The 24,390-nt window shown below is 37.9% G+C and overlaps 1 protein-coding gene and 1 long non-coding RNA gene across 2 annotated transcripts in view; both read left to right on the top strand.

The window, feature by feature from the left end:
* Positions 1 to 5,591: 5,591 nt before the first annotated feature.
* On the top strand, positions 5,592 to 9,251 carry LOC118824146. Its single transcript, XR_005008577.1, has 3 exons — positions 5,592 to 5,699; positions 7,457 to 7,556; positions 8,347 to 9,251. It is a non-coding gene; the product is annotated as an uncharacterized LOC118824146 (long non-coding RNA).
* A 6,045-nt stretch (positions 9,252 to 15,296) lies between these two features.
* fancm (FA complementation group M) overlaps positions 15,297 to 24,390 on the top strand; it is a 57,298-nt gene continuing 48,204 nt past the window's right edge. Inside the window, exons 1-4 of the mRNA XM_036592847.1 lie at positions 15,297 to 17,056; positions 17,341 to 17,513; positions 17,599 to 17,676; positions 18,281 to 18,439. Coding sequence (XP_036448740.1) covers positions 16,408 to 17,056; positions 17,341 to 17,513; positions 17,599 to 17,676; positions 18,281 to 18,439 — 1,059 coding nt within the window. The 5' untranslated portion in view covers positions 15,297 to 16,407. The remainder of the gene's footprint in view (positions 17,057 to 17,340; positions 17,514 to 17,598; positions 17,677 to 18,280; positions 18,440 to 24,390) is intronic.

Raw genomic sequence — 24,390 nt, 5'->3', positions numbered from 1 at the left:
TTCTATGAGATATTCGATGTGAGTATTGCATGTAATTTAAAGTCCTAATCCTTAAAATACAAACCCTATTTCCAGAAAAGTTGGGACATTTTCTAAAATGCGATAAAAACATGAATCTGTGATTTGTTCATTCTCTTGAATCTATATCAACTGACAAAAGTATAAAGAAAAGATTTCGAATGTTTTCACTGACCAGCTTATTTCAAATAATTTTAGAATTTGATGTCTGCAACACACTCAAAAAATGTTGGGGCAGAGCCATGTTTACCACTCTGTTACATCGTCTTTCCTTTTAACTTTTTAATTGTTTGGGACATGAAGTTACTAATTGTTAGTTTTGTAAGTGGAATTTTTGCCCATTCATGCTTAGAACTCATTGGCTCAACAGTCTGTGGCTGTCGTTGTCTGATACTGCTCTTCATGATGTGCCATACATGTTCAATAGGAGACAGATCTGGACAGCAGGCAGGCCTGTAAGGCACACACCCTCTGTGTCTATAAAGTCATGCTGTTGGAGCACATGCAGAATGAGGCCTGGCATTGTCTTGGTGAAAGAATCGACATCTGGGAAAAAGATGTTGTCTTGATGCATATGTCTCTTTAAAATATCAATAAATGCAACAGTGGTACCTTTCACACATATGCAGTTCACCCCTGCCATGGGCACTGATGCCCCCCATACATGACAGATGTTGCCATTTGCACCTTTCACTGACAAAAGTCTGGATGGTCCATTTTAATCTTTGGAATGGAGAGTTTGACATCCATTTTCCCCAAAACACATCTCCACTGTCTTTTAGTCTGTCTGAATGAGCCTGGGCCCAAGAGAATTCACCAATGTTTCTGCATAGTATTGATGCACAGCTTTCTCCTTCTCAATAGAGTTTTAAAGTTGAATTTCTTGATGTAGCAGTGGACTGTGTTAACTCACAATGGTTTTCCACAGTACTCCTGAAGTACTCCCTCCATTCTCCTGCAGTGCCATCTGAGGGCTTGAAGATAACATGCATTCAGCAATGGTTTCTGGCCTTGCTTTACATGGACTGAGATTTCTCCCGATTCCCTGAATCATTTCAAAATATTATGTACAGTAAATCATGAAAGGCCAAAATTCATTGCAGTTTTGTGGTGAGCAGTGTTCTTTTTGAACCGTTTGACAATTCTCTCATGAAAATCCTCTCTTTGCTTGATAAGACTGAGCCTTTGGTGGACGCTCCTTTTATACCCAATTATGATCCCCTCACCTGTTACCAGTTCACAAGCTTACTGTGGAATGTTTCAAAATGGAATAACTTGAATATTCTATAAACGTTTCACTCTTGTTTTGCCCCATCTCAGCTTTTTTTGAGTTTGTTTCAGGCATCAAATTCAAAATTTGTTTATGTTCACAATTACAATTAAGTTGATCAGCAAAACATTAAAAATAATTTCTTTGTTTGTCACTTAAATAAAAGTTTAAGGAAATTAACAAATCACAGATTCTTTGTATTGCGTTTTACAAAATGTCCCAGTTTTTTCAGGGTTTGTATTGTCAGCACATTTTCCAACTTACTGTCATTGTTGAAAATGCCCTTAACAACTGTGTATGGGCCCCTTTTAAGGACTGTAATAACTGTTGCAGTACTAGGATCTGTTATTGGCCCTTGTGCTTTGTATTAGCCAATTAAAAGTCCTCATTCTAGAGGCATATTCAGTGTAGCCTGAGTGTAGTGTGGTTGCTTAGTCCCTCAAATTGTTGGTTTAGTTTTCAGCAGGCGTAAATGAAATCGAGAAACATTTTTCTCATGCAGTTCCAATCTGATTTTTTTAGTAAGTGCAGTTACAGTCCAAACTACAGATGAATCAAGAATGATACAGGAGGTAATTAGTGCTCTAATTCACATTATTGTTTGTTTTAGACAGACATTATAAATCTTTAAAACTGTAGAAAGATTTACAGTAGCTATCTTTTTGCCTCCATTTGGTGTTTATTTTGAATGCTAAGTTGCTGGGTGATGTCTTGATTGTTAAAGTTCAACTGTCAAAATAAAAAGATTTAAAAAGTGTATTATTGTTGAGGTTTAATTGTTCTGGCCAAACGTTTTACATTGTTTTGAAAGCGCAATAGTGTATTGGTTGTGTAAAATTAATGTACACCATTCTTTTATCTGCTGAAGTAAAAGGTAATTGTGCAAAATGTTCATGTAATTAAGTATATTGACTCCTGTATAAAAACTGGAATATAACAAAATGACCACAAAAGTATAGTATATATTTTTTGATAATGCCAAAATTCTGTGAATATACTGAATGATAAAATAAAAACAATAACCATCGACTTTAATATTGGGTTAATTACATGTAATTTTGCATTGTATTTCTGTATTTAACCAGTAGAATCCAATGTTGTAACAGCGGTATCTTGTGGATAAACAGTACATTGTAATAGTTGGTAGGCAGATCAACCAACATTTAACTGTTATCCACTGTAAATTTGTAGGGTAAGAACGTTTATTGATAGATTATGTCTGCTGAAAAAATGTTTAATAGGATCGAAAAGACAGTGAAGTGACTTAATTTAAATAACGTTTCTTTATTTTACTTTAAAAATCTGTACTTTGACAGGTGCATGTTGTAGACTGATTAAATAATTCTATGAAATAACCTAATTACACTGTTATTTAAAAGATAGCAGCCCTCAAATTGTAGATTTTCAGTGTATTTATGCAGTATTTCTGTGATTTTAATACATTCTGGAAATGAAAAATTTGTAATTCTACAAATTACACAAGTGTTTACAGGGAAAAGCTGTAATTTTACAGTAATCCACTGTACAGTATTTTACTGTAACATTACGGGAACTTTTTGGCAACTTTTGCTGCCGTACATCTTATGGTTTTTACACATTACAGTGTAGTCACAACTGTGGATTTGGAAAACAAACGCTGGGTTTAACCTGCAACTATGATCAAGAATATTTTGTTTAGCCTACAGACGATTAAATAAACGCCCTTTCACCTTCGTTGTTCATCCTACTCGATTTCATGCATATAACAGAGGGATTTCTACTGCATCCACTTCATCAGCTACGAAGAATGCAAACTCCGCGAGATCCGCCAGCTCACGGGGGTTTCATGTGGCGACTGTCCGACTTGACGGCTCTTTTCTACCCTCCTCAGCCAACTGCAACCGGCTGCTCTCGCTGACCACCAAAGTGAGGCGCAGTTCATCTCGAACAAGCCTTTTCTTATTGTCACCGGAAGATGGCTCCCTTCAGTCTGCGAGGAGATAGCAGCCCCTGAGCAGAAAGCGTTTTGCGTTCTCCACTTCAATAAGAGTGAATCCGTCATAACTGTGCAACGTGATTTTCGTCAGCAGTGAACCTCCAACAGCTCAGAAGATTTGTCCTTGGTTCCACAACCCTGGATGATCTCCAAAATCGCACTGAAAGAGCTGTGAGTACAGTGACACGCGACATGCTCAATCGAGTGTGGGATGAATTTGACTATCGCGTTGATGTCCGTACAGCTGGAGGAGGTCATACTGCGCACTTGTAAAATTACATAATACTCTTTATGCTCACTTAAACCATTTACAATTTACTGCATTGTTCTGTCATGATTTACAAGTGAAATAAAACATTTTGAAATCGGATGAATCTTTTTGAATCAACCTGTATTTTGGTTTGCTATATAATGTTGGCATAAACACAAATGAAATAAAATACAGTAAAAATAATGTGTTGTTTGGTAGTGAAGTTATTTATTAAGAAGGTTGGATGAGTATAGTTAAAACAACACAGGTTTGTTTCCTGACTTCTCACTGCACTCCAGCTATCACTTCGATTTGTTAAATTCCATCAGCAGCACGTCTGTAATAATTTATTGAAGTACCGATTAGATAAAACAGATATTGGAAAGTGACTGTAAATACTAAAACCGGTCCCGACCTCCCTGGGATGCCAAGCTCAATTCTACAAAGGCGCTCTTCTACTTGACCTGTGAGCCACGGAAATCATCTGCAATTACCACACAGTTACAACTGACACCCCCGTGCTACCACTACAATCCTCTCTCCTTTAAAATGGTTTGCTCCACCTGTCAGTCTAAGAATAAGTAGACCTGTCCAGAACAGAATGAGGTATAAACAAACAGTATTTGTCAATTAATCAATATTTACTCCTCTACTGACAAACTTAGGTTGAGGTGCAAAGAGAACGTGCAGACGTTGAGGCCAGTTCTAAACCCCAAGCAGAATAACACTGTTTTTAAACTTTTAAATAATAAATCATAATAAATCACCTCGTGACTGTGGGCATGACAATGGGCTACCGCGCCACAATCTGATTGGTCGCCACTTAGGCCGGGTTTACATTCAAACATTTTGCAAACAATATGTGCATTTACAAAATATCGACAGAAAGAAAATTTAGACATTAAGTCGTGTTTCCATTCACTACAGTTACGCAAAGAAACTTTAGATGACACAGGTTACCATGATAAGGGGCTGCATCGAAATGCATCAAGATGGAGAGATTTAACTACGTTTTTGCTTTAAGTAGAATTATCTTTACAGCCATTTGCCACCTTTTTATGGCCATATATATATATATATATATATATATATATATATATATATATATACACAGTATGTGTGTGTGTATGTGTGTGTGTGTGTGTGTGTGTGTGTGTATATATATATATATATATATATATATATATATATATATATATATAGCTATGTGCAACCATTGGACCATCTGTAGGATACGTGATCGTTAATTTGAACAACATATTCTAACTTTTCCACCGGGTCCTAACGTAAAAACTCGTTTTCAGATGTTTGAGTTTTTGTTCGACATTCAGAGTTTTTTCCATTCAGATTTTTTTTTTGAGCACTTTCAAAATTAAAAAAAAGAAAAAAAAACGGGGTAAATGGAAAACCCACTTTTGTTAATTTGCAGAAGGAGCGAGCAGAGAGAGGATGTGCATCAGAGGTCTGATGTGTCAGTTTTATGCATATATTATCATCTCTCATCCCAGTATGGTGCAGTATGACACATTCTGTTTGATATAAAGTATCCAAAAGAATCAAATGTATGACCTCACTGTTTATGTCACATGCTGCTTAAAATTTCAGCACCCAAAGATAATAGTCAACTATTATTAATTGTATCAGCTGCATCAGGCCCATTGAAACTGGCTTCCCTAGAGTTCCTTTTATGCATTTTCGAATATAAAATACTATTTACACTATTGCTTGGCAGAATGCTTCATGGTTATTTTTACTGAAAGATGAACATTAATTTTGCTCAGTACACTGTAAAAAGTGCTACAGCCATCATGTAGGTTTAAAATACTTTAAATCATTGTGATCTACTTTATTTGTTTTATCCTAAAAATATCAATATTCTTTCCCTTTACTCAAAATATATCAGTGTATATACAGCAGCATATTTTAAATAAAACTATCACAGTTTGAGTAAATATGTCAATGTAATTATTGTGTACATGAAACGTTGTAAAATTGAGTTAAGATACTCAGTTTATTAAAGTAGTTAGTTGTCAGTGCGTCTGTACATGAAACGTGGTAAAAAACTAGTTAACGTTATCCTGCACTGGGACTGAGAATTAACTTTTCCCGGGCAGACTGGGCATCTTCCTTGGCTGTAGGATACAGCCTGCTTGCCGCTCTAGATTTTATGGATCCTGGATAACACGGTAAGTTGAGCAATTTTAGCTGAATGTTTGATGATGTAAAATTACTCTAAACTGATGACTTCAAAGATACCGTTCGGCAGCTAACGTTAGTAAAATCGTACTGTAGCTAACCTAGCTGCCCTGCACACAAGCTAAGTTGGCTGGTCTGTGCTAACCAACGTAGTCCCGGTGTGGGTTTCACCTGAAGCCGGATAACTAGCTACAACGTCGCCCGGCAGGGTTCAGCTCAAAGCACCACCGAACAATTATATTTTTATCTTTCTGTCACTTCGACACCGGGCATTCGAATTTGTGCCCTTAGATATGAGACTTTATCCCCTAAACGGGTGTTTTTAATCATCGGTTCGCTAGAACCAATCCCGTACTGCAGTGGGAGACACAGTGCACTCGCGTTATCTTAGCATAGCAGGCTACAGCTTAAAGCACTAGCTGCAGAACAGGTTCGAGTTCGGCTTTCTGTTACTCTGACTTTTTCCTTTGCTGTCGCTGTTGTACATGTTATTGTCTATGCTTGTGATATCAGAGCACCAGTTAGTCAAATCGAACCTGCAATGCAGTGTTTGGATCTCTTCAGCTATGCTAAGTTGGAGATAGGCGCTGGCTAGCATTAGCTTAGCTAGCTGGGAGGCTACAGCTCCAGACACCAGAGAACAGGTTTATTTTCGGTTTTCAGTTTTGAATTTAATGTGATTATCCCCCTCGGTGCTGTTTGTGAAAATCTTAGCCTATGTTGTATGAATTTTTAATGTTCACAAAAGGCACCAAACTAATATATAGGATATATAATAATGATAATAATATATAGAATCAAGTCCCAGATATTGGCACTCATCCAGGTAAGAGGAAGAAAATGATATGTAAAACATTTTTCATCCAAAAAAGCACTGGAGATTATTGTTATGATTATTATTATTATTTGTTGTTGTTGTTGGCATTATGTGTAAAGTTATATGAGGCTGTACCTCACAAAACTTGTTAGCAAATATACATTTAGACTCCAAGCTCCAAAGCAACTTATTTGAACTGTAGGTTCAAAAAACCTACGGAGGAGCAGCTTGTCACTAAAATGAGAGCAGCTGGTCCATCTTAAAGGTCAGTCCACCTTAAGTGAGCCTGGGCCGAAGCTGCCGCTAACTTCAAGGCTGACCCCCTTCACTTAAATTTGCAGGTGGCAAGCAAGACACAAAACTTGGCTTGGGTCTTGAGGAGTTGTAACATTTTTTTCACTGACAGGTAGAATAAATTGTACCCACACTGCCCTGCTACCTTTACAGCTATAACATTAGTACTAACTTTATATTCACCAGCACAGATGCTCTCTAACTCGCTAGCTAGTGGTTTTTCTTGGGCTTGCTTGCTCTCCCTTTTGCTGTCTCTTGCTCGCGCACACACATCTCTCGCTCAACCTTACACTGGCTAACATTAGACAGACAAGCTATGCACTGAGATATAAAGGAGTATGCTGCTTGGTATAACACGTTTTAGTTTAAAAACATCTTGATGGTCCCATTTCTTATGAGGCAAGCAACTCCTGTCAAAACACATGTTGGTTCCCCACCCCCAACCCCTGCCCCCCAACTTAATTGAGTAAATAATGTGCATATACTGTATATTTTGGTCTCAGAAGTGATAGTGAAAATGCAAAATGTGGCTGAATATGTGGTCTGTTATACTGCATAGTTTAAATACAGAGGGTGTGGGGTTTGTGCTGGTTGTCATCAGGCTGTGAATTTTGATCAGGTTTTACTTTTTGATAGGATCCATCTGCCTCTGTGGGGGAAAAGGAGAGAAGTGGTCCTGAGATGTCTGATCGAATACATGGGGGAGAGACAAGAAGAACTCATCACTGACCACCACGTATGTGTTTGGTTTAAAGCTACTTTTCTGTATGTATTGAAATTGTGATAATATAGGGATGATTACCATTGCTCTCAAAAGATATTTGACTTGACTTGAGGATGAACAGTCATCAGGATATTACATCAGTAACATTCATCATCGTAAATTAAGATTGGCAAACCCCGCAGGCATATTTAAAGATGCTGTATGCCAATGCTGTCATACTTACTGTAGGTCCATATCTGTCTCTTTTAGAGCATGTGAGTGGAGTGGATTGGTGAGAATTTCCACTACTCGCTTACAGTTGCATCTGGCTGGTCTGCTGCATCTTGCTCCGTGCTCAACAGAGTTTTTACCCCACTCAACGAAAATTGTTCACTGCTTGTTTCCCCTGCTTCCCTCCCTGTCCTCTTTGTGTGCAGCTGGTGTGTCTGTTTGACTGACACATACACACATGCAGAGCAGAGAGGCTGCAGCAGACAGGAAGAAGCGCAAAATCCAGCAATGTGGTTAACCTTTTGTTAGGGTTAACTTTAAACACCCTTTTTAGTGTGAGTGGTACCAGAGTGAATCTGGAGTGGGATGGAGCAGGAGATAAGGCGCTGCTCTAATTTCGTGAAAAATCTGGTCCTCGCTCCATACAAAATCCCCCTGCTCCACTCTCTCTCTGATCTGTCTAGTATCCATCACCTTTAGTAACACTTGTAAAATTTTGATTTTGAGCTATCTTTTAACCTGTTGATATGTTTAATCATATTACCTGTTTCTCTGACCAAAATCCTTTGTTGTTCTTTGTCTTCACCAATAGACTCACAATGAAACCAACGTGCAAGCCGAACTCAGCAGTTGCCTGATGAAAATTTATGTGTGCCATCAGCCTGATGCCATTGGCATCATCATGGAAGGACAGCCAGTGACATCTATCAAAAACCTAAACCAAACGACCTATCAAAAGCATGCTGCCTGCTCTTTGGACTTGCCTATGCCCTGGAACTTAAGTATGCACCGAAACTTGTGCACACTTTTGAGACCTATCAGAGCATTTTTGTTGGAATGGATCACATGCGCCCTAAACCATCATCTAAATACACAAATGTCTTAGATTACTTCTCAATAACTTTTGCCATTATTAAAAAATGCAAGTAATCTCAACTTGATAGCCTTAAAACTGACTTGACAGTTGAGTGTTTTCAGTTTGATCTGTTACATATGTTGAAAATAAGTTGTCTTTTGGCAAGTTACTCATGTGACAGAATTACAGTTAGTGTTTTCTTTTTGTGATCATTCTAATGTGCTTCTGATGAAAATAGACTTTGGACTGTGTTCTGTACCAGTCATTACCTCATGAGGTAAATAGACAACAGTATTGTGTGAACAATTCAGTTCTTTAAAAATAATGTTTGTTTAAAATAGGGCTGAAAATATAGTCAAAAACCATATTTGATGCAATTACTTTGACAGATACAGCAATTTCACTGAGTCAGTGTAATGTTATGTCTCGCATTTACCTTAATCAAAACATTGCAGCTTTGGAAATTTGAATATTTTGTGCCTAATTGTTAATTCCTACTTCAAAATCCATATATACTTGAGTCAATTTTTTATTTGTTTTTATTGATGATTTTCGTTAACATTTATGGCCACATTTATGATCTGTTTTCCAGTCATTGTTAGAAGTGAAATTGGTTGCTAAACATTAAACAAATATTCTAATGTTAAATCTGTATTCCATTTTGTTCTTCTTAACTTGGAATAGTGATTGTTGTTGACAGGTCTGTCTAATTATGTAAAGTCAATCAGAAGGTAATGGTTGTAGATACAGAAATTATTACAAGAATTATAGAGAAATGTATGCAGCATAATTTATTTACCAGATGTTGTAGCCTGGAATTTAATGGAGTTTATACACATTTGTGATTAGTGTAATACTACTAAGAAAATTAAGTTACTCAAACTTGTACATAGGTTGCTACAAGTAACCTGTACTCATTTTAATTAAGTTACCTTTACCAAGAAAATTATGTTTGTCTAAGTAAGTATCAGTAGTGTTAGTTAACTCAGTTTGACCTTCCTGAGTTCATTTTAAGTAATATTACTGAGTTCATGCTACTTAAAAAAGCCTTGAAGTTGACTCAACTCAAAAGGTCCAATGCAACCACTTACCTCACTTTTTATGAATTAGATAAAGCTATTACTTTTTACAGTGTATGTCCAGTTAATCATTTCAAATTCAATATTTAATACACAATACACAAAGTAGAGGCGGGGGCCTTGTGTAATTTGTGGGGCCCTACGCGACCAGCTCTGACTAGACTTCATTCAGGAGAGTTTTAGAAAAGGGTTTAGCTAATGCACACCAAATCACAAGGGGATTTTTATTTGTTTATTTGCATTTATTCTAATGTTAGTTTTTTCTGGAACAAATAACACTTGCTGCTTAGATAAATAACTTAACAAATAATTTTCTAAAATGTCTGTTATTGTCTGTTTACAGTAAAAAGTGATTGCAGACTTATATCATTTCATTTATGATAGTGCCATAATCAGCTGTCACTTAAACATTCCAGCACAAATAATCCATTCCATGTGATTTTTTTAAATAGTTGGACACGTATAGGTAATGCTCAGTCATACCTTTACATCAGTTCTTTAAATGTAACTGTAATTTTATATGTATGGTACAATGTCAGCATTTTTAAATAATTTAAAAATAAAAAAACTTTAATTGGCCTGAGCAAAAACTACAAATGTATGAAAAGGTTTGAACGTGATGGAAGACTTTTGTTCAGTGGTAAAATGGCTAAGCTAGAAAGCAGAAACTGGGCTATTTTTGTAAGCGAACGCTTACAAAAGTCTGAAAATCAGTAATGGAGATCATCTCGGTTGGTGGTGGATTAATTTAATATTTCCTGATGGAACTAAACATACAACAGTAGGCCTAGCAGCTAGCTAAGCAACAGGTGAGTAGAAAATGTCAGTGCTGCGAAGATGAATGTTCTCGCTGTTAAGATGTACCTTGTGATAAGGATGTGTTCACTGTATGTATACACATCATGGCACAGCGCCATCTCAGTGTCCCTGTAGATGTGTGTGGTGCCCTTAACCTCTATCTATCCTTAAGGCGGGAGCAGACTATAGTGTTAAATCTTGGCAGATAGAAGACAGGCTAAACAAGCAGCAAGAATGCTGCTATGAACAGTTTCACTGAATTGAAATGATTTCTGTCAGCAAAGGCAAAACAATTAATATAATCATTAGTATTAGCAGACAGTTTTTATCCCACACCAGATTCTCAGTATTAACAGTTGAGCTGCCTCTGTAGTGAAATTCTTAGTACAATGAAATGTTCCTTTTTTTAGAGCATTTTTTATTGATTGGAACAAAAATGGATTGTCTCATACAAATTTCCTCTGTTTGTTAAGGGAAACACTTACATTTGCAAACTTTCAAGCAGTAATAATCAGGAATTTCATAGTGTTCCCAGAGCATTCAATGAAGACTATTCTTGTCAAAATGCTTTTAAATAAATGTTGCATTTGAAATGTATTTCTGAGGGTTCTTTCACCACTCAATGCAGAATCACAGAAAGGAATAATACTAAGACTAACAAAACTGCAGAACAATACTGGTAACAGTAACGGTAATTCTGTAGCAGTAAAGGTGGTACTAATACTAATGAATTCCCCTTAACACAGATGTGGCAGAAGGTTAAACAAAAGCAAAGAGTGGACAAATTAAATACAGATAGATTTGATATTATACTTGGTGTTGGAGTTTTATGTGTAAATGAACATTTTTTGGCAAAAAACGCTACCTTCCCATTTGCATCGCCAATGACATTAGGAGAATGGTGACCACATTCATTGCAAAATAGATCCTAACTGTAATTGGTCATTGCCCAGAAATGAAAGAAAGCTTTTCTCAAAGTATTGTGATGTAAATGAACACTCAATTGATCTTCCATCATGGATAAGAAACGTCCTATTGCTGTGTTTGTCTGAGGAGTGTCAAAGAAAAATGAATGGTGTACTGAGGTGGCAATATAATGAAATTTAATTTGGCAAATAACAACAATTTAAATAACAACTTAGCAGTGGCCACCAGCCCTTTTCTTGGAGATTTTCATTGCTATTGGTTTCAACTCTAACCCAAATCTAACATGCCTCTTTGGAATGGGAATTTAAATGATCTTTCAAGATCTCTGCATAATATTGTTAAGATGTAAATAAAAGCCCCTCACAGTAGTTTAATATGAAATGTTCTGTACAGCAACTAGTCTGAATTGTTCACAGTAGTAGTGTAAACAGAGGAGTCCGATGCCTGAAAAGCACCCACAGAAAGTTATTCTTGAAATTGCTACAAATATGTTGTTTGATGCCTGAGACATTGTGTTATGATAGTTAGGAAAACATTTAAAAACTTTTTCAGATTTACTGCTTTTTATCCTTGCCAGCAATACAATACATACATCAATTTAGGAGACGTGTGTGGGTTTACTGGTGATTTTAGATATGAAATAAAACATTTAATTTATTCACTGTATTTGTCTTGTAAAAATGAACCCCCCAGAGAGTAGTTGAAATAAAGTGCAGGTTTATAGGGGAATTCGAAGAGTAATAAACAGAGACAGGCAGGGTCAAAACCGTTGGAGCTTCACACAAAACAAGGCAAACAGTCCAAAAACACAATCCAGAAATCAATAACTTAATCCTTAAGCAAGGGGTCATACCCAGAAAATACATACAAGGAATAAACTGCTCAGAATCACTAGGATAAACCTTAACAAGACTTTGCACAGAGCTTAGTTCGGGGTTGTACTTAATCTAATTATGTAGTCCACTAATTGGCTTCTGATTTGAGCCAGGTGTCAGCATGATTCAGTATTCAGGTGAGTGAGACCTCTGTTGGCATGGAGGGGAATCTGCAACAGATGTGACAGTTGTAGACATTGCAACCCCTTGTTCACATTACCAACGCTGTATATAAATGAGTTGGTAAGTTTCTCTACAACAAATCATTTCACATCACCATCTCAATGATGAAGTTATGGAAAAATTAAAGGAAATTTTATTAAGAGAGTAAAAAGTTGTGTTTACTTTATAGCGGGGGTCACCAATCTTTTCCACAAAGGGCCTGTGTGGCTGCAAGTTTTCATTCCAACCAAGCAGATCACTTTATCAAATGTTGAAACCAACTGATTAATGAAGTGGAATCAAGTGAGATCCTGTTTGATTGGAAGGAAAACCTGCAGCCTCAGTGTCCCTTTGTGGATAAGGCTGGTGACAGCTGCTCTACAGTTTACAAGATCTCAAGGAAGAGGTTGATGACCCTGGATATTGTTTTCCATTATAAAGAATATTGTTAATGTATACCTTCACTGTAAGCCTGGATAAGTTGAATTTACTTTAAAAATTTGAGAAACCGGTTGCCTTAAAAAAAATAAAAATAATATGCAATGAAAACTTGAGTTAAAATAACTATAATTTTTGTGTTAGGCTAACATAAACACATGCTTGTGCAACTCATAAATTCCAATTATTTTAATTTAACATCTCAAAATTGCAATTTACCTATATGTTTCATTACAATTTTTTTTCTAATTTAGTGATATTTACCACTTTGCCAAACACCAAAGGATTAACCTTTACTGTGAACATGGTCACTGACGAACACAAATGCCCACTCATCAGCAAAGACAACAATAACCTTCACTCTTTGTCAACAACACAGCATCAGGCAGCTGAGTAAAGCATTTAAAAAAACATACGCCTGAGGAAAGGCAGCCTAGGTGAAATGAAAGCACATTGACGGTGAGTAGAACAAATGGAAAGAAACACTCAATATGGGAAAGAAATACACGTTTTATCTAACAAGATTGTGTTAACAAAACAAAACATGTAACTGTATTTTACAGCTTACTTAGCTTCACTCAGTTTCATATATTTGTTCAGCAACTTTAATGAGAAAGAAAAAATTAAAACCAATGTCATCATTTTTTGAATGTGGGGTTTCAAAGTTGCCATAGCAACAGACTAAACTAAAAGCAATAAGTTAATTCAACTTAAAAACGCCATTTGAGTGTACAAAATCATCAAAAACGTTCCCTTAGCTTAAAATTGTTGAGCAATATGTGGGATATACTGAGTTTTATGTACAACAGATTTAATTTATTTGAGTTAAAACAAAATGCGGGATTACAGTCTTCAGGGCAGAAGTCATCATTGAACACAAAGGCATGCTCAGAATGACTTTGTTGTTAAAGTTATGAAATCCTGATGTGTAGTTCTGAAACGACACTGGGGTCTTGCAGACCAAGCAATCCTTTTCGTAGACATGAACACCTGTAATTGAAGAGATGAACTGTTAAAAGATACATCAAGTAGTCACCCAAATAATACCTGGTTAGCAGCAGTCCTGAGGGAAGAAGCTGACCGATGTTAATTAGGTGAGATCAGGGGTGGCAAACTCTAGTCCTGGAGGGCCAGAGTCCTGCACGGTGTGGTGATTTGTCTACTTAAAAACAGGCAAACCCACTGTTAATTGCCAGGTTTGGCTGTTGTGCTAAAAATTGGAAAATCACCAAATTCTGTTGGACACCAGCCCACTAGAACTCAATACCCCTGGGTTACCAGGTGGCCCTGCCTCCATGACCAGAACTGTATATTGCTGCTCTAACCCAGTCTTCATTGCTCAGCCCTGCATCCCTGGCTCCTAAAATGACCAATGAATGTCTATTTTAGAAGAAGCGGAAATGCACAAACCTTTTCTTTTACTGAAAACAGGTCATAAACAGCTGCATCTGTTGTGACAAGCCTTGGTTTTGATAGACCAGGTGGTGTTGGGCCTGGACAGAATGAACATACAGTCTCAGTTGGTTCAACGTACCAAGCACAGGTGTAGACTGAATCTTGAAATCCTGTGGCAAGTTCTCAGGAATCTGTTTACTGTTCCAGAGGTACTGGGTCATGGCAATGATTTCCCACTAAGCCTACCAAGTGTGACTAGAACTGCAATTCTCAACCTCACAGCCAATGATCTGGGAAGTAGTACATTTGCAAACATGTACTGGTACTCTCTGACCTCTATTTAGTTTTGCAGTCATAAGGATCCCTTGTTCAACGTCAACGCAGAATATTGGTTCTGGCTTTGTTCCATGGTGCTTTTTTTCGTGTTTTTTTAAACTTGCTGTCTTGCTGAAAGAAGATGGGCAGGCTTTGGAAAAGCTCGGTCACCTATCATCGCTTACATTTTTTCGTGCGTGTGTGCATCGCGCTTTACGGTATGGCGTGGAAAAAAACTGCAAGGATTTTTGGTACAGATGGCTTAGAATTGAATACTAAATTTAAGTTCAGTATAACCTGCAGAGGTGTAACACGCCAAAGCAAACCTGCAAAATCAAAAGTAAGCGTTGCAACGTTTATACAGGATAGATGAGTCAATATTTCTATATTTCTACATTAAAAATACACAAGTCATATACTGAGTACCTGAAAGGATGTTCTTCACGATTGTGTGTGATGATAATAACTCGTATTTATAGTGCTATTACATTATAAATACTGCCATTAATGGAATTAAATAGTTTGTGAATGCATCAGTTTGCATTACTCAAAATTTGCACAGTAACACCAAATTATAGTCATACCTTGACTATCTGAGAAGGTGTTTTTCAAGACTGCAGTGGAGTATTATGATAACAATTTGACAGAACTCTTTAATGGCATTGTAAAAAGTGGCACACATGGATGTGAATGGCCGTTTGTCAGGATTTTGCAATGGAATTATTCCAAATCCATACAGTAAAATCTCACGTAAGTCATAAGATGAGTAACTGAGAAGGTGTTGTTTGAAAGTGCAGTGGAGTGTTGTGATAAAGATTTGACAGAACTTTTTAATGGCATTTTGAATAGTGGCACACCGGGAATAGAATTGGCATTTGTCAGGATTTTGCTATGGCATTATTACAAACTAGTTCAGTAAAATCCCACAGAAGTCACATGCTTAAAAGTTGCAACGCTTACTTTAGATTTTGTAGGTTTGCTTTGGCGCTTTACACCTCAGTAAAATATGCTGAACTTGAATTTAGAATTCAATTCTTGACACCATCTGTACTAAAAGTCCTCTAGTTGGTAAAATATAGATTAATCTGTGCAGTTGCCTTTAACTTTCTGCGTAACTCTTACGCACATTGCCGCTCCTGAATACATGGTATAGTATGCACACTTTGACCTTCTTGAGCGCCACATTTAACCAAACAGAACGGGCACAACTGAGATTCAAGCCGGGAATTTATTCGTGTGTTCCGTACGTTTAAATGTTGCGTTGCAGTTGCATTACTGCAGCAGACATGGAGTGTATTTTTTCTTCACTGAAACTTCCTATCCCTATCTAGGCGACGAAGCTAACATTAGAAGAGACGAGCCAATCTGGACGGATTATGTGTGTAGTCTAGAACTGAAAAAGAAATCCAAAACGAGAGTCTTTAGTTACAGTGGTCGCTTAATTTACTCGAAAAGCAAAATCGATGTCAAGTACGTAGTAGCGTTACTGAAATTGCCTCATGTCGGTCTGTAGCTATAGCTCAGTTACTGAGTAAGTTAAAGCCGATAGCTGCAGTCAGAGAGCCGCCTATCTTAGTTCTCTCTATCTGCTGCAGCGCGCTAGCTGGTTTGCTAACCTAGCCAGCTACCTAACAGTTCGTGTTTTCTAACGTTGGCTAGCTAACTTAGCTGGCTAAATACTGTGCCTCGTTCTAGACTTCTTTTCACTAAACTCACAGGATGGAAATTATATGATGAACACAGTACTGTGTGGAATAATGTATTGAACGGATTTACACAGGACGACTTGCCAGGTTACTCTCAATAAAATGAGCAGCGCCAATCAGAGAACTTTGTTCCAAACCTGGAGCGCAAGTCTTTGTGCAAGTGGGGCAAGTAAGATGACACACTGTTTTAAAAAAGCGCCACAACGACAAAAAGTGGGCACAAACGAAAATCAAGACAAAAGTCAGAAGAGGGAAAAGGAAAATGCGTATCCCAGTTGCTCCCTCTGGGCTGAGGTTGGTCGGGCGATCTCTGTGAACCAGTCCCCGCAAGAGGCGAGGGAGCTGGACGATGACCTGATGCTCATAGCTGCGGACGAGGCCGAAAAGTCTCTGGAGAACCGCGTTGAGTCAGTGGCTGACGCCTCAAAAAGAGGTTCCGCAGGAATTCATGCAGACCTTCCAGGCTACGACAGCTCTTCAGGAAAAGTGTGGATCTATCCGACCAATTTCCCAGCCAGGGACTACCAGCTGAAAATTTCAGAAGCTGCTTTGTTCCAAAACACGCTAGTGTGCCTGCCCACCGGCCTTGGGAAGACCTTTATAGCCGCTGTGGTGATGTATAATTTCTACCGTTGGTATCCTTCAGGAAGGATAGTCTTTATGGCCCCCACTAAACCACTTGTGGCCCAGCAAATTGAAGCATGTTACAAAGTGATGGGGATACCTCAGCAGCATATGGCAGAGTTGACAGGTGTGCATTAGGATTGTTTTGCATTCCACTGCAGTAAAAAAGGTGTCCACTGCTTTGAACACACACTGCTTAAATAAGTGAAATGCTGTTTTTACTACCATGAGCCTTTTAGCGGTACTGATGGTAGTAAAGGGGTGTTGGCCAGGAATGCTGACAGGCAAATTCATGTAGTTGTTAATCCGTCAGCTTTGTCGGTCTTTTTTTATTCCTCAATGATCTGTTTGTAGGTTAAGTGTAAATAGGTTTACCCACAAATTTGTTTTGTTTAATCTTTTGTCCTTTAGGGAGCATACCAGCGCTGCAGAGGAGGGAGCTGTGGAGATCAAGACGTGTTTTTTTCCTTACCCCACAGGTGATGATGAATGACCTGTCACGAAACACATGCCCCAGATCTCAAGTTAAATGTGTGGTTATTGATGAGGCTCACAAGGCGCTAGGGAATCATGCATATTGTCAGGTATCTATAACACTTTCTTCTGTCTTCTATTAAATCTTCGGAAGTCCTTTTTTTTTATTATCGTGCATGGCTCCCTGTCTTTTAGGTGGTCCGGGAATTATGGAACCAGACAAAACAGTTTCGTGTTCTGGCCCTCAGCGCTACACCTGGTGGAGACATTAAGGTGTGTCTCAAAAACACTTCCTTAGTAAAACTCTACTTTTACCTGGTGTAGATGTTAAGTTAATCAGACATTACACTGTGCATTAAATGTTCAGGCCTTACCTTTTTTTACAATTTGCAAATGTGACACGTCTTGCAGGTAAAGTAGCAAAACAGTCACGCAGATGTCCATAATCTTCAGTGATCTTAGCGGTTGGCTTAAAGAGGAATCAGAACATTGTAAAATCTTCATATTGAGCTAGATTACCTCATCTGGATGGTTGTTGAGCTGATGGGTTCAAGAACAGTAGTAGTTGGTAAAGGCAACTCAGCGGTTTTCCTTAACAACGGCCTGTATTTATCAAACGTCTTAGAGTAAAAATACTGATCTACGATCAGCTTAGGCTGATGAGACCTGATCAGTGCTCTCGCTCTGAGATGCTTGATATATATCGGCAAATGTCAGTAACTTCCAGCTGGGCAATTGTTTACACTGCCTCAACTGTTTGTGTATGCAAGAGGTTTTACAGGGTGTTAAATCCAGCTGTTGAAAAAAAATGTCTAAGAGCAGGATTTGTGAAATACTTTGCAAATAAAAATGCTAAGACCTCTATTTTTCATTTCAGGCTGTGCAGCAGGTCATCTCCAATCTGCTGATCTCTCATATAGAGCTGCGGTCAGAGGAGAGCCCAGACATTCAGGCCTACTCTCACCAACGCACTCTGGAAAAGATTGTCGTCCCTTTAGGAGAGTCACTCACTGAATACCAGACTCGCTACTTACAGGTAAGACATGTGACCTCAGGTTTCTCCATGTGATGTTTGACGACAATTGGTGAAAGTAGCTGCCTGGGCATGGTTGTGTTGAAGCTGCATACAATTCAAGGCTTGAAGGCTTTTAATGAGCTTTATATTTATGAACACGTATCTTAAATATTCAGCGTTGATTTTACTGATTTGGAATAGAGCATTAAGAATATGCAACTTGCTGGCATACAGAAGGCAGAGGAAAGAAAAACTCAACAACCGATTCTGAACACTTATGCTACTGCTGATGTTGGAGGTTGGAAATGGGGGGGCAGCATCAGTTTGTAGGGAGCTAAAGACAGAATACTTTTGACTTTTAACAACAAAAGCAGGGTTGAGGATGTTTTATTATGAATCCTGTCAGTTTAGCAAGAAAGACATTTTGGTGATGTTTGTTCTTCTAGGCTCAGGATATTAAGGAGAAAAAAATTAATATATTTGTGAACTCATGAACTCACGTGAGTTCATGTAAAGTGTCTGAATTGTGGAAAAGGAAGAAAATGGGAATTTCTTTAAACCGAGTGGTGCGTCAGTTCGTTTGTCTTCTCAGTGCATTGTTTAGTATTTCTCCTGATGTTTAGAATTTCTCCTGATGCGTTGTTTGTAAAAGTAAAAAAAAAAATCTGAATTGTTTTTGTTGGTCAAAATCAGTTTTAAATCTAATGTCTCAGGCATCAAGCAGCATATTCATAACTGATACTGAAGTCATAGTACAGATTTTAATAATGCCATCTCTGTGTTTCATCCTGTTCAACCATACCTGTGATGGTTGGGAGAATCTGGAATGTTCCTGTCCATTTACTCTGTTTCATTTGTCTTAGAGTTTATACATTTGTGCAGAAATCTGGTCATTTGCACACAAAGATTAGTGAATAAGACCCAGTGTGTATTTCTGGGACACCTTTACCTTCCTGCCTGTTTTTGATTGAAATCTGGTAGAATTCATGGTCATAGTTCTTGTTTTGAAATGATGTTTACAGAAAATAGTAATGATCTTGTACTGTCATGTGTTAGCCAGGTCCCCAACACAGATTCTACACTGAATTGTACAAATCTGTTTAATTTCTTACAGTTCTGTAGCTCTTCTGCCGTCTTGTGATGGGATGTTGTAAATGGAGAGGACCACACTGGTGCCTCTGGCTTTGCACTTAGTCTTTTTGTGACTTGTACTTTGTCTTGATTTTTCTGTGCTGTGGGCTTATTTTTGCCAGTGAACAAGCTCATTCTGTGTCATCCCTCTTTCACAGCACTGCTGCTCAGACCAGTTTCTCTTGTCTCACTGGAAAGCTGTAATGCTCTGACTTTAGAGCAATGGCAGCCATCCTTTACCAGTCCTTCTTCCCATGGACACTTTTCACAAAGAGTCGTGATTACTTCCAGTTTAAGCGTTAGGAGGGTAAAACTAACTTCCCCTCCAGATAGCTACTGCAGAAGCGATGACAAAATGTAATAGTAGTGTACTATAATGTTCAAATACTGGGCTACAACAGACATATGTTAGTTTTTGCTCACTCTCATGACAAATAGTGAGAATAAGAAGTGGATGGATTTAATTTTAAACGAGTGAAAATGCAGCATGCGTGGTGTAGTCCTTTTTACTACTGCTGCTTCACATCAAGCAGTCTCTCTGTCTTGTATAACATGCCAGTGATTTTTGTAATATTTCTGAAAGAACTTTTATATGTAATATGAATTTGGTAGTTGTTGTTTAGATGTAGCTAGCTAGCTACACTAGAAGCCATTGCTAACTGTAGCTGTATTCCCAAACAAGGAAGCTAGTTTTCATTAGCTGCTAGCACCAACTGGCTAATGTGGAGCAGGTTCTGTGACACATTTACAGCATGCTGGCGATTTCTATAACATTACCCAAATATTTTATATGTAAAGTCTACTTGATAGACCTCGTTTAAACTCTCTTTTAGCTTATGGTAGACTAGCAGACTACAGACACTGATTAGCTAGCCTACCATTAGCCGTTTAAGGAACACCAGCTTCATATGAGTAAAACTTTAAAGCTAGCTGGCTGGCTATGTTAGCGATCTGCCAAACTGCATCACTCTTTTAGATTCATGGCAATTTTTAAAGCAGTACTTTGGATAACATCTACCTTTCACTGCTCAATCAAAAACGCGGCTCCTAGCTAACTAAGTTTTCTGACATAGCTAGCTAGTTGTTTGTGATCTGAGAAGAGGCATGTAACGTTAGCTGTTCATACCAAGCTGACAATGTAAGAATTATTTTGTTGACGGTTTATTGCCTGCATTAGCTTTTTAAAGACAAGTACAAAATTTGGTGGTGATGCAGAAAACTGCTTTATGTTAGCTGAGTAATCCAGTTTGGGATAATAGCTACTGTTAGCAATGGCTTTTAGCCAGCGTAGCTAGCTTAATGTAAACTAGTTTCATACTACAATCAGTTTCATACTACATATAAAAGTTCTTTCTTTTTAAAACAGAAATATTACAGAAATTGCTGGCATGTTGTACAAAGACACAGACTGCTTGATGTGAGTCAGCTGCAGCAGACTGCAGTAAAAACAAGGCTATCACACACATACAGCATTTTAGCTCTATTTACAGTTAAATCAGTGCTTCCATCCACTTCTTATTCTCGCTGTTTGTCACGACAGTGCAGGAAAACTAAAATATAGCTGTTGTAGCTCAGTGTTTGAACATTATAGTACACTACTATAACATTTTGCCATTGCTTCTGCGGTAGTTATATAGAGCGGAAGATAGCCTTACCCTGCTAAGACTAAAACCGGAAGTAATCGCAACTCTTTGTGAAAAGGGTCCATTGCAGTCATTATCCATTATCTTATTCGAAGACAAAATAGGAACACATTCTACAAATTTAGAAAAATGAGACCAAACAACAGTGGATTTTCACAGGGCCTGAAATTGCAGGGATGCCACATGCTGTGAAAGTTGGGACCAAGTCAGAATTTGCTGCAGCCAGCACAAAAAAAAGTTCTCAGAGTTTCAGTGTAATGTCACACATACAGCAGAAAATGCAACATACAAACAGTGTAAAACATGCTAACACAAGCCCCTAACATGAATAGCTGAGTCAGTCTTCTTTCAGTAATCACTCACTCTGCCGCTGTGTAGTCAGTTACAAGTGTAGTCAGAGTTCATATTAGTCCAGGTTGTTATCAAGGAAGCAAACATTGGAGTGACATATGGAAGGAACCACCAGTTTCTTGTGGTAATCATAGCCTTTATCCTTGATTTGGCCTTTAGCATATCACTGTTTTCAAAAAAAAACTCATATCTCCAAAATGATAACTTTATAGGAGAAGGAAAAACATACTTTACTTTTAATGTAAAATAATGGAACTAGACTTTTTCCCAAGTCGTTTTGGGCTGTTTCTTCTGGCCCACTCTTCATAAAATTTCCACACAATGTGAAGGGCACCAGGCATGTCAAAAACTGAAAAACTACAAAAATGGAGAGGTTTTCTTTTTTGACAGCAGCGATATCAGTCTGCTAGTCAGGCCTGTGTGTCCACTATCCCGCCTGCGGTGTACCTGTGTCTGTCAGCTGCATCACGCAGCGGCGTGGTCTCGCAGCCTTCTGCATTAACCAAGCCTAGAAAGCTGCAGCTCAGCTGCTGCTACTGACTGTGCGAACGACTGTAATATTTCCTCCAGTGCAGTCTAACACTCGAAGATGTAAGCACAAGTGTACAGGACAGGTTGTTAAATGACTAATTATGAAATAGCAAATACTAATTATGTATAGTATATAAAAGATACAAAGTATATTTTGTGTGTTTGTGTGTATAAAAATGTATTAAAACATTCTAACTGTGAAGGCAGTTTGCAGGATTTTGCACAATATTGCCAAGGAAAACTGGCTGCATGACTGAGCTGGATAAATCAGTTAATGTCTTCAGTGAAAGCACAATATGCTTTGTAAATTATAGTGCTGCAAACAACTGGGTTTAAAACACAAGAAATTGATGTTTCTCAGGTTGCTTCTGCACCTACTTTAGGGTGAACCAGTTAAACATTTTTTTCAGTTCGGTCCATTTTTGAAAGGTGCGACCACTTCTGTTGTACTTGGTTGCACACCAAATGACTAAAAAATCGTTAGCCAAAAATTGCAGGTCTTTGTTTGCGTCCAAGGGAACCCTGGTTTAGTTAACTGCTTGCGAGATTTTTACGATGATCTGCACCAAACAAGATTAAGTATTAAACCTTGCTTTCTCAGTGCATGTCAGCACTTCACAACCTGCCTGTTTTAACAGTTGACTCCTGATAGATGCTTATCTTTCTTGCATAATGGCAGATGAGTGATAGCAAAGCATTTGTTTTACCTTTTACATGGACTGTGGGATGCATTTTTAATAGAATGGTCAGGCATTGATGACGTGATTTAATGATTGATTGAATTTAAACTAGCATGTCGTTATTATATTAATAATGTTGTCTTATCAAGTTTTAAGGGAGGGGAATTTAATCCTAATATCACAGTATTCGTAAACTGCCTGTAGATGAGTTAGACCATTAGGTAAAAAAATCCTCCTTTGCAGTAAAAATAAAGCTTTGTTAATCATTCTAACAGTTTTAACAATAAATGGTCTTAAGCGTAGGAGTTAATGTATAACTGCTAATTCACAAACCTTTAACTCTGAAGGTTGGCATGCAGACTGCTGGGTCGCATAGCAACACAGACAACAATCTAGCTAGTAGCTCACGGATAGGCAGAGAGAAAGAGATTTAGAATGAACATGGATAATTTGGAGATGGACTTATTTGCATTTATAAGCATTCCAGCTTTTTCCTTATATGATTAATCTGCAACAAGAAACTGTCAAACATCAACTTCATTGTTCTAGCTACAAAGTGTTTATGCTGGTTTTTATGGCAAAAAAATAGGGCTGGACCTTGATTTTATAATCATTATTTAAAATGCAGTCACAGTATCAGTGAGGAAAATTGCAATTATATATTTTCCCCAAATCATTCCTGCCCTATGATCAAGAAAAGGTTTTTGTTTTTTTGTTTTTTTAACCTACATCTGATACATGTTGATTTTACATTTCCTTTATTTTTCATGCAACATAATGTGTAGGTTGATGCATTTTGTCAAGAATATATATGAGGGATAGATCTGGATTTTATATTAATATAGGCTTTGAAAGTTTAGATTAAAATACAGTTAGAAGAATGCAGTTTAAGGAATTACTGATTAGCCAGGAATTCAATGGTAACTGTAAATCAGAGGCTTCCTCAAGGAGAGATCTGGAAATAGTTAAAACAGTAACAGACATACAATCACAGAATGTTTTTTTGTAGTTAATCTAATGTTAGTGGTGAATGTTTGATTGTTTTTGACCAAATTAACGCTTACTAGCCAGAAAAATATCTACATATTTTCTTGGATGCCTAAGACTTTTGTGCAGTGTGTACCTTTATTAGTTACACCTGTGCACCTACTCATTCATGCAGTTATCTAATAAGCCAATAGTGTGGCAGCAGCACAATCTTGCTTATATGTGCCAGCAACTTCAGGTAATGTTCACTTCACATCACATTTTGATGGCATGATTGTTGGTGGCCGATGAGAGAGGTCAATGGAGAATGGCCAGACTGGTTCATAAAGACAGAAAGGCGACGATAACTCACTCTGTACAATTGTGGTGAGCAGAAAAGCGTCTTCAAATGCACAACACATCAAATCTTGAGGTGGATGGGCTACAACAGCTGAAGACCACATTGGGTCCCACTTTTATCAGCCAAGAACAAACAGCCGAGGCTGCAGAGGGAACAGGAGCACCAAAACTGGACAGTTGAAGATCGGAAAAATTGATGATCTCCTTCCATAGAATTGCCTCCTGTTTGTCATTGTGGTCATCCTGTTGAGCAGTGGAATTAGTGCTACACTTTCACACTGCTAGTTCATATTCATCACAGTTAAGAGGC

Source organism: Colossoma macropomum, unplaced genomic scaffold (assembly GCF_904425465.1).
Source record: "Colossoma macropomum unplaced genomic scaffold, Colossoma_macropomum, whole genome shotgun sequence".
NCBI classification, from domain to species: Eukaryota; Metazoa; Chordata; class Actinopteri; order Characiformes; family Serrasalmidae; genus Colossoma; species Colossoma macropomum.
This window is presented reverse-complemented; position numbering and strand designations above follow the sequence as displayed.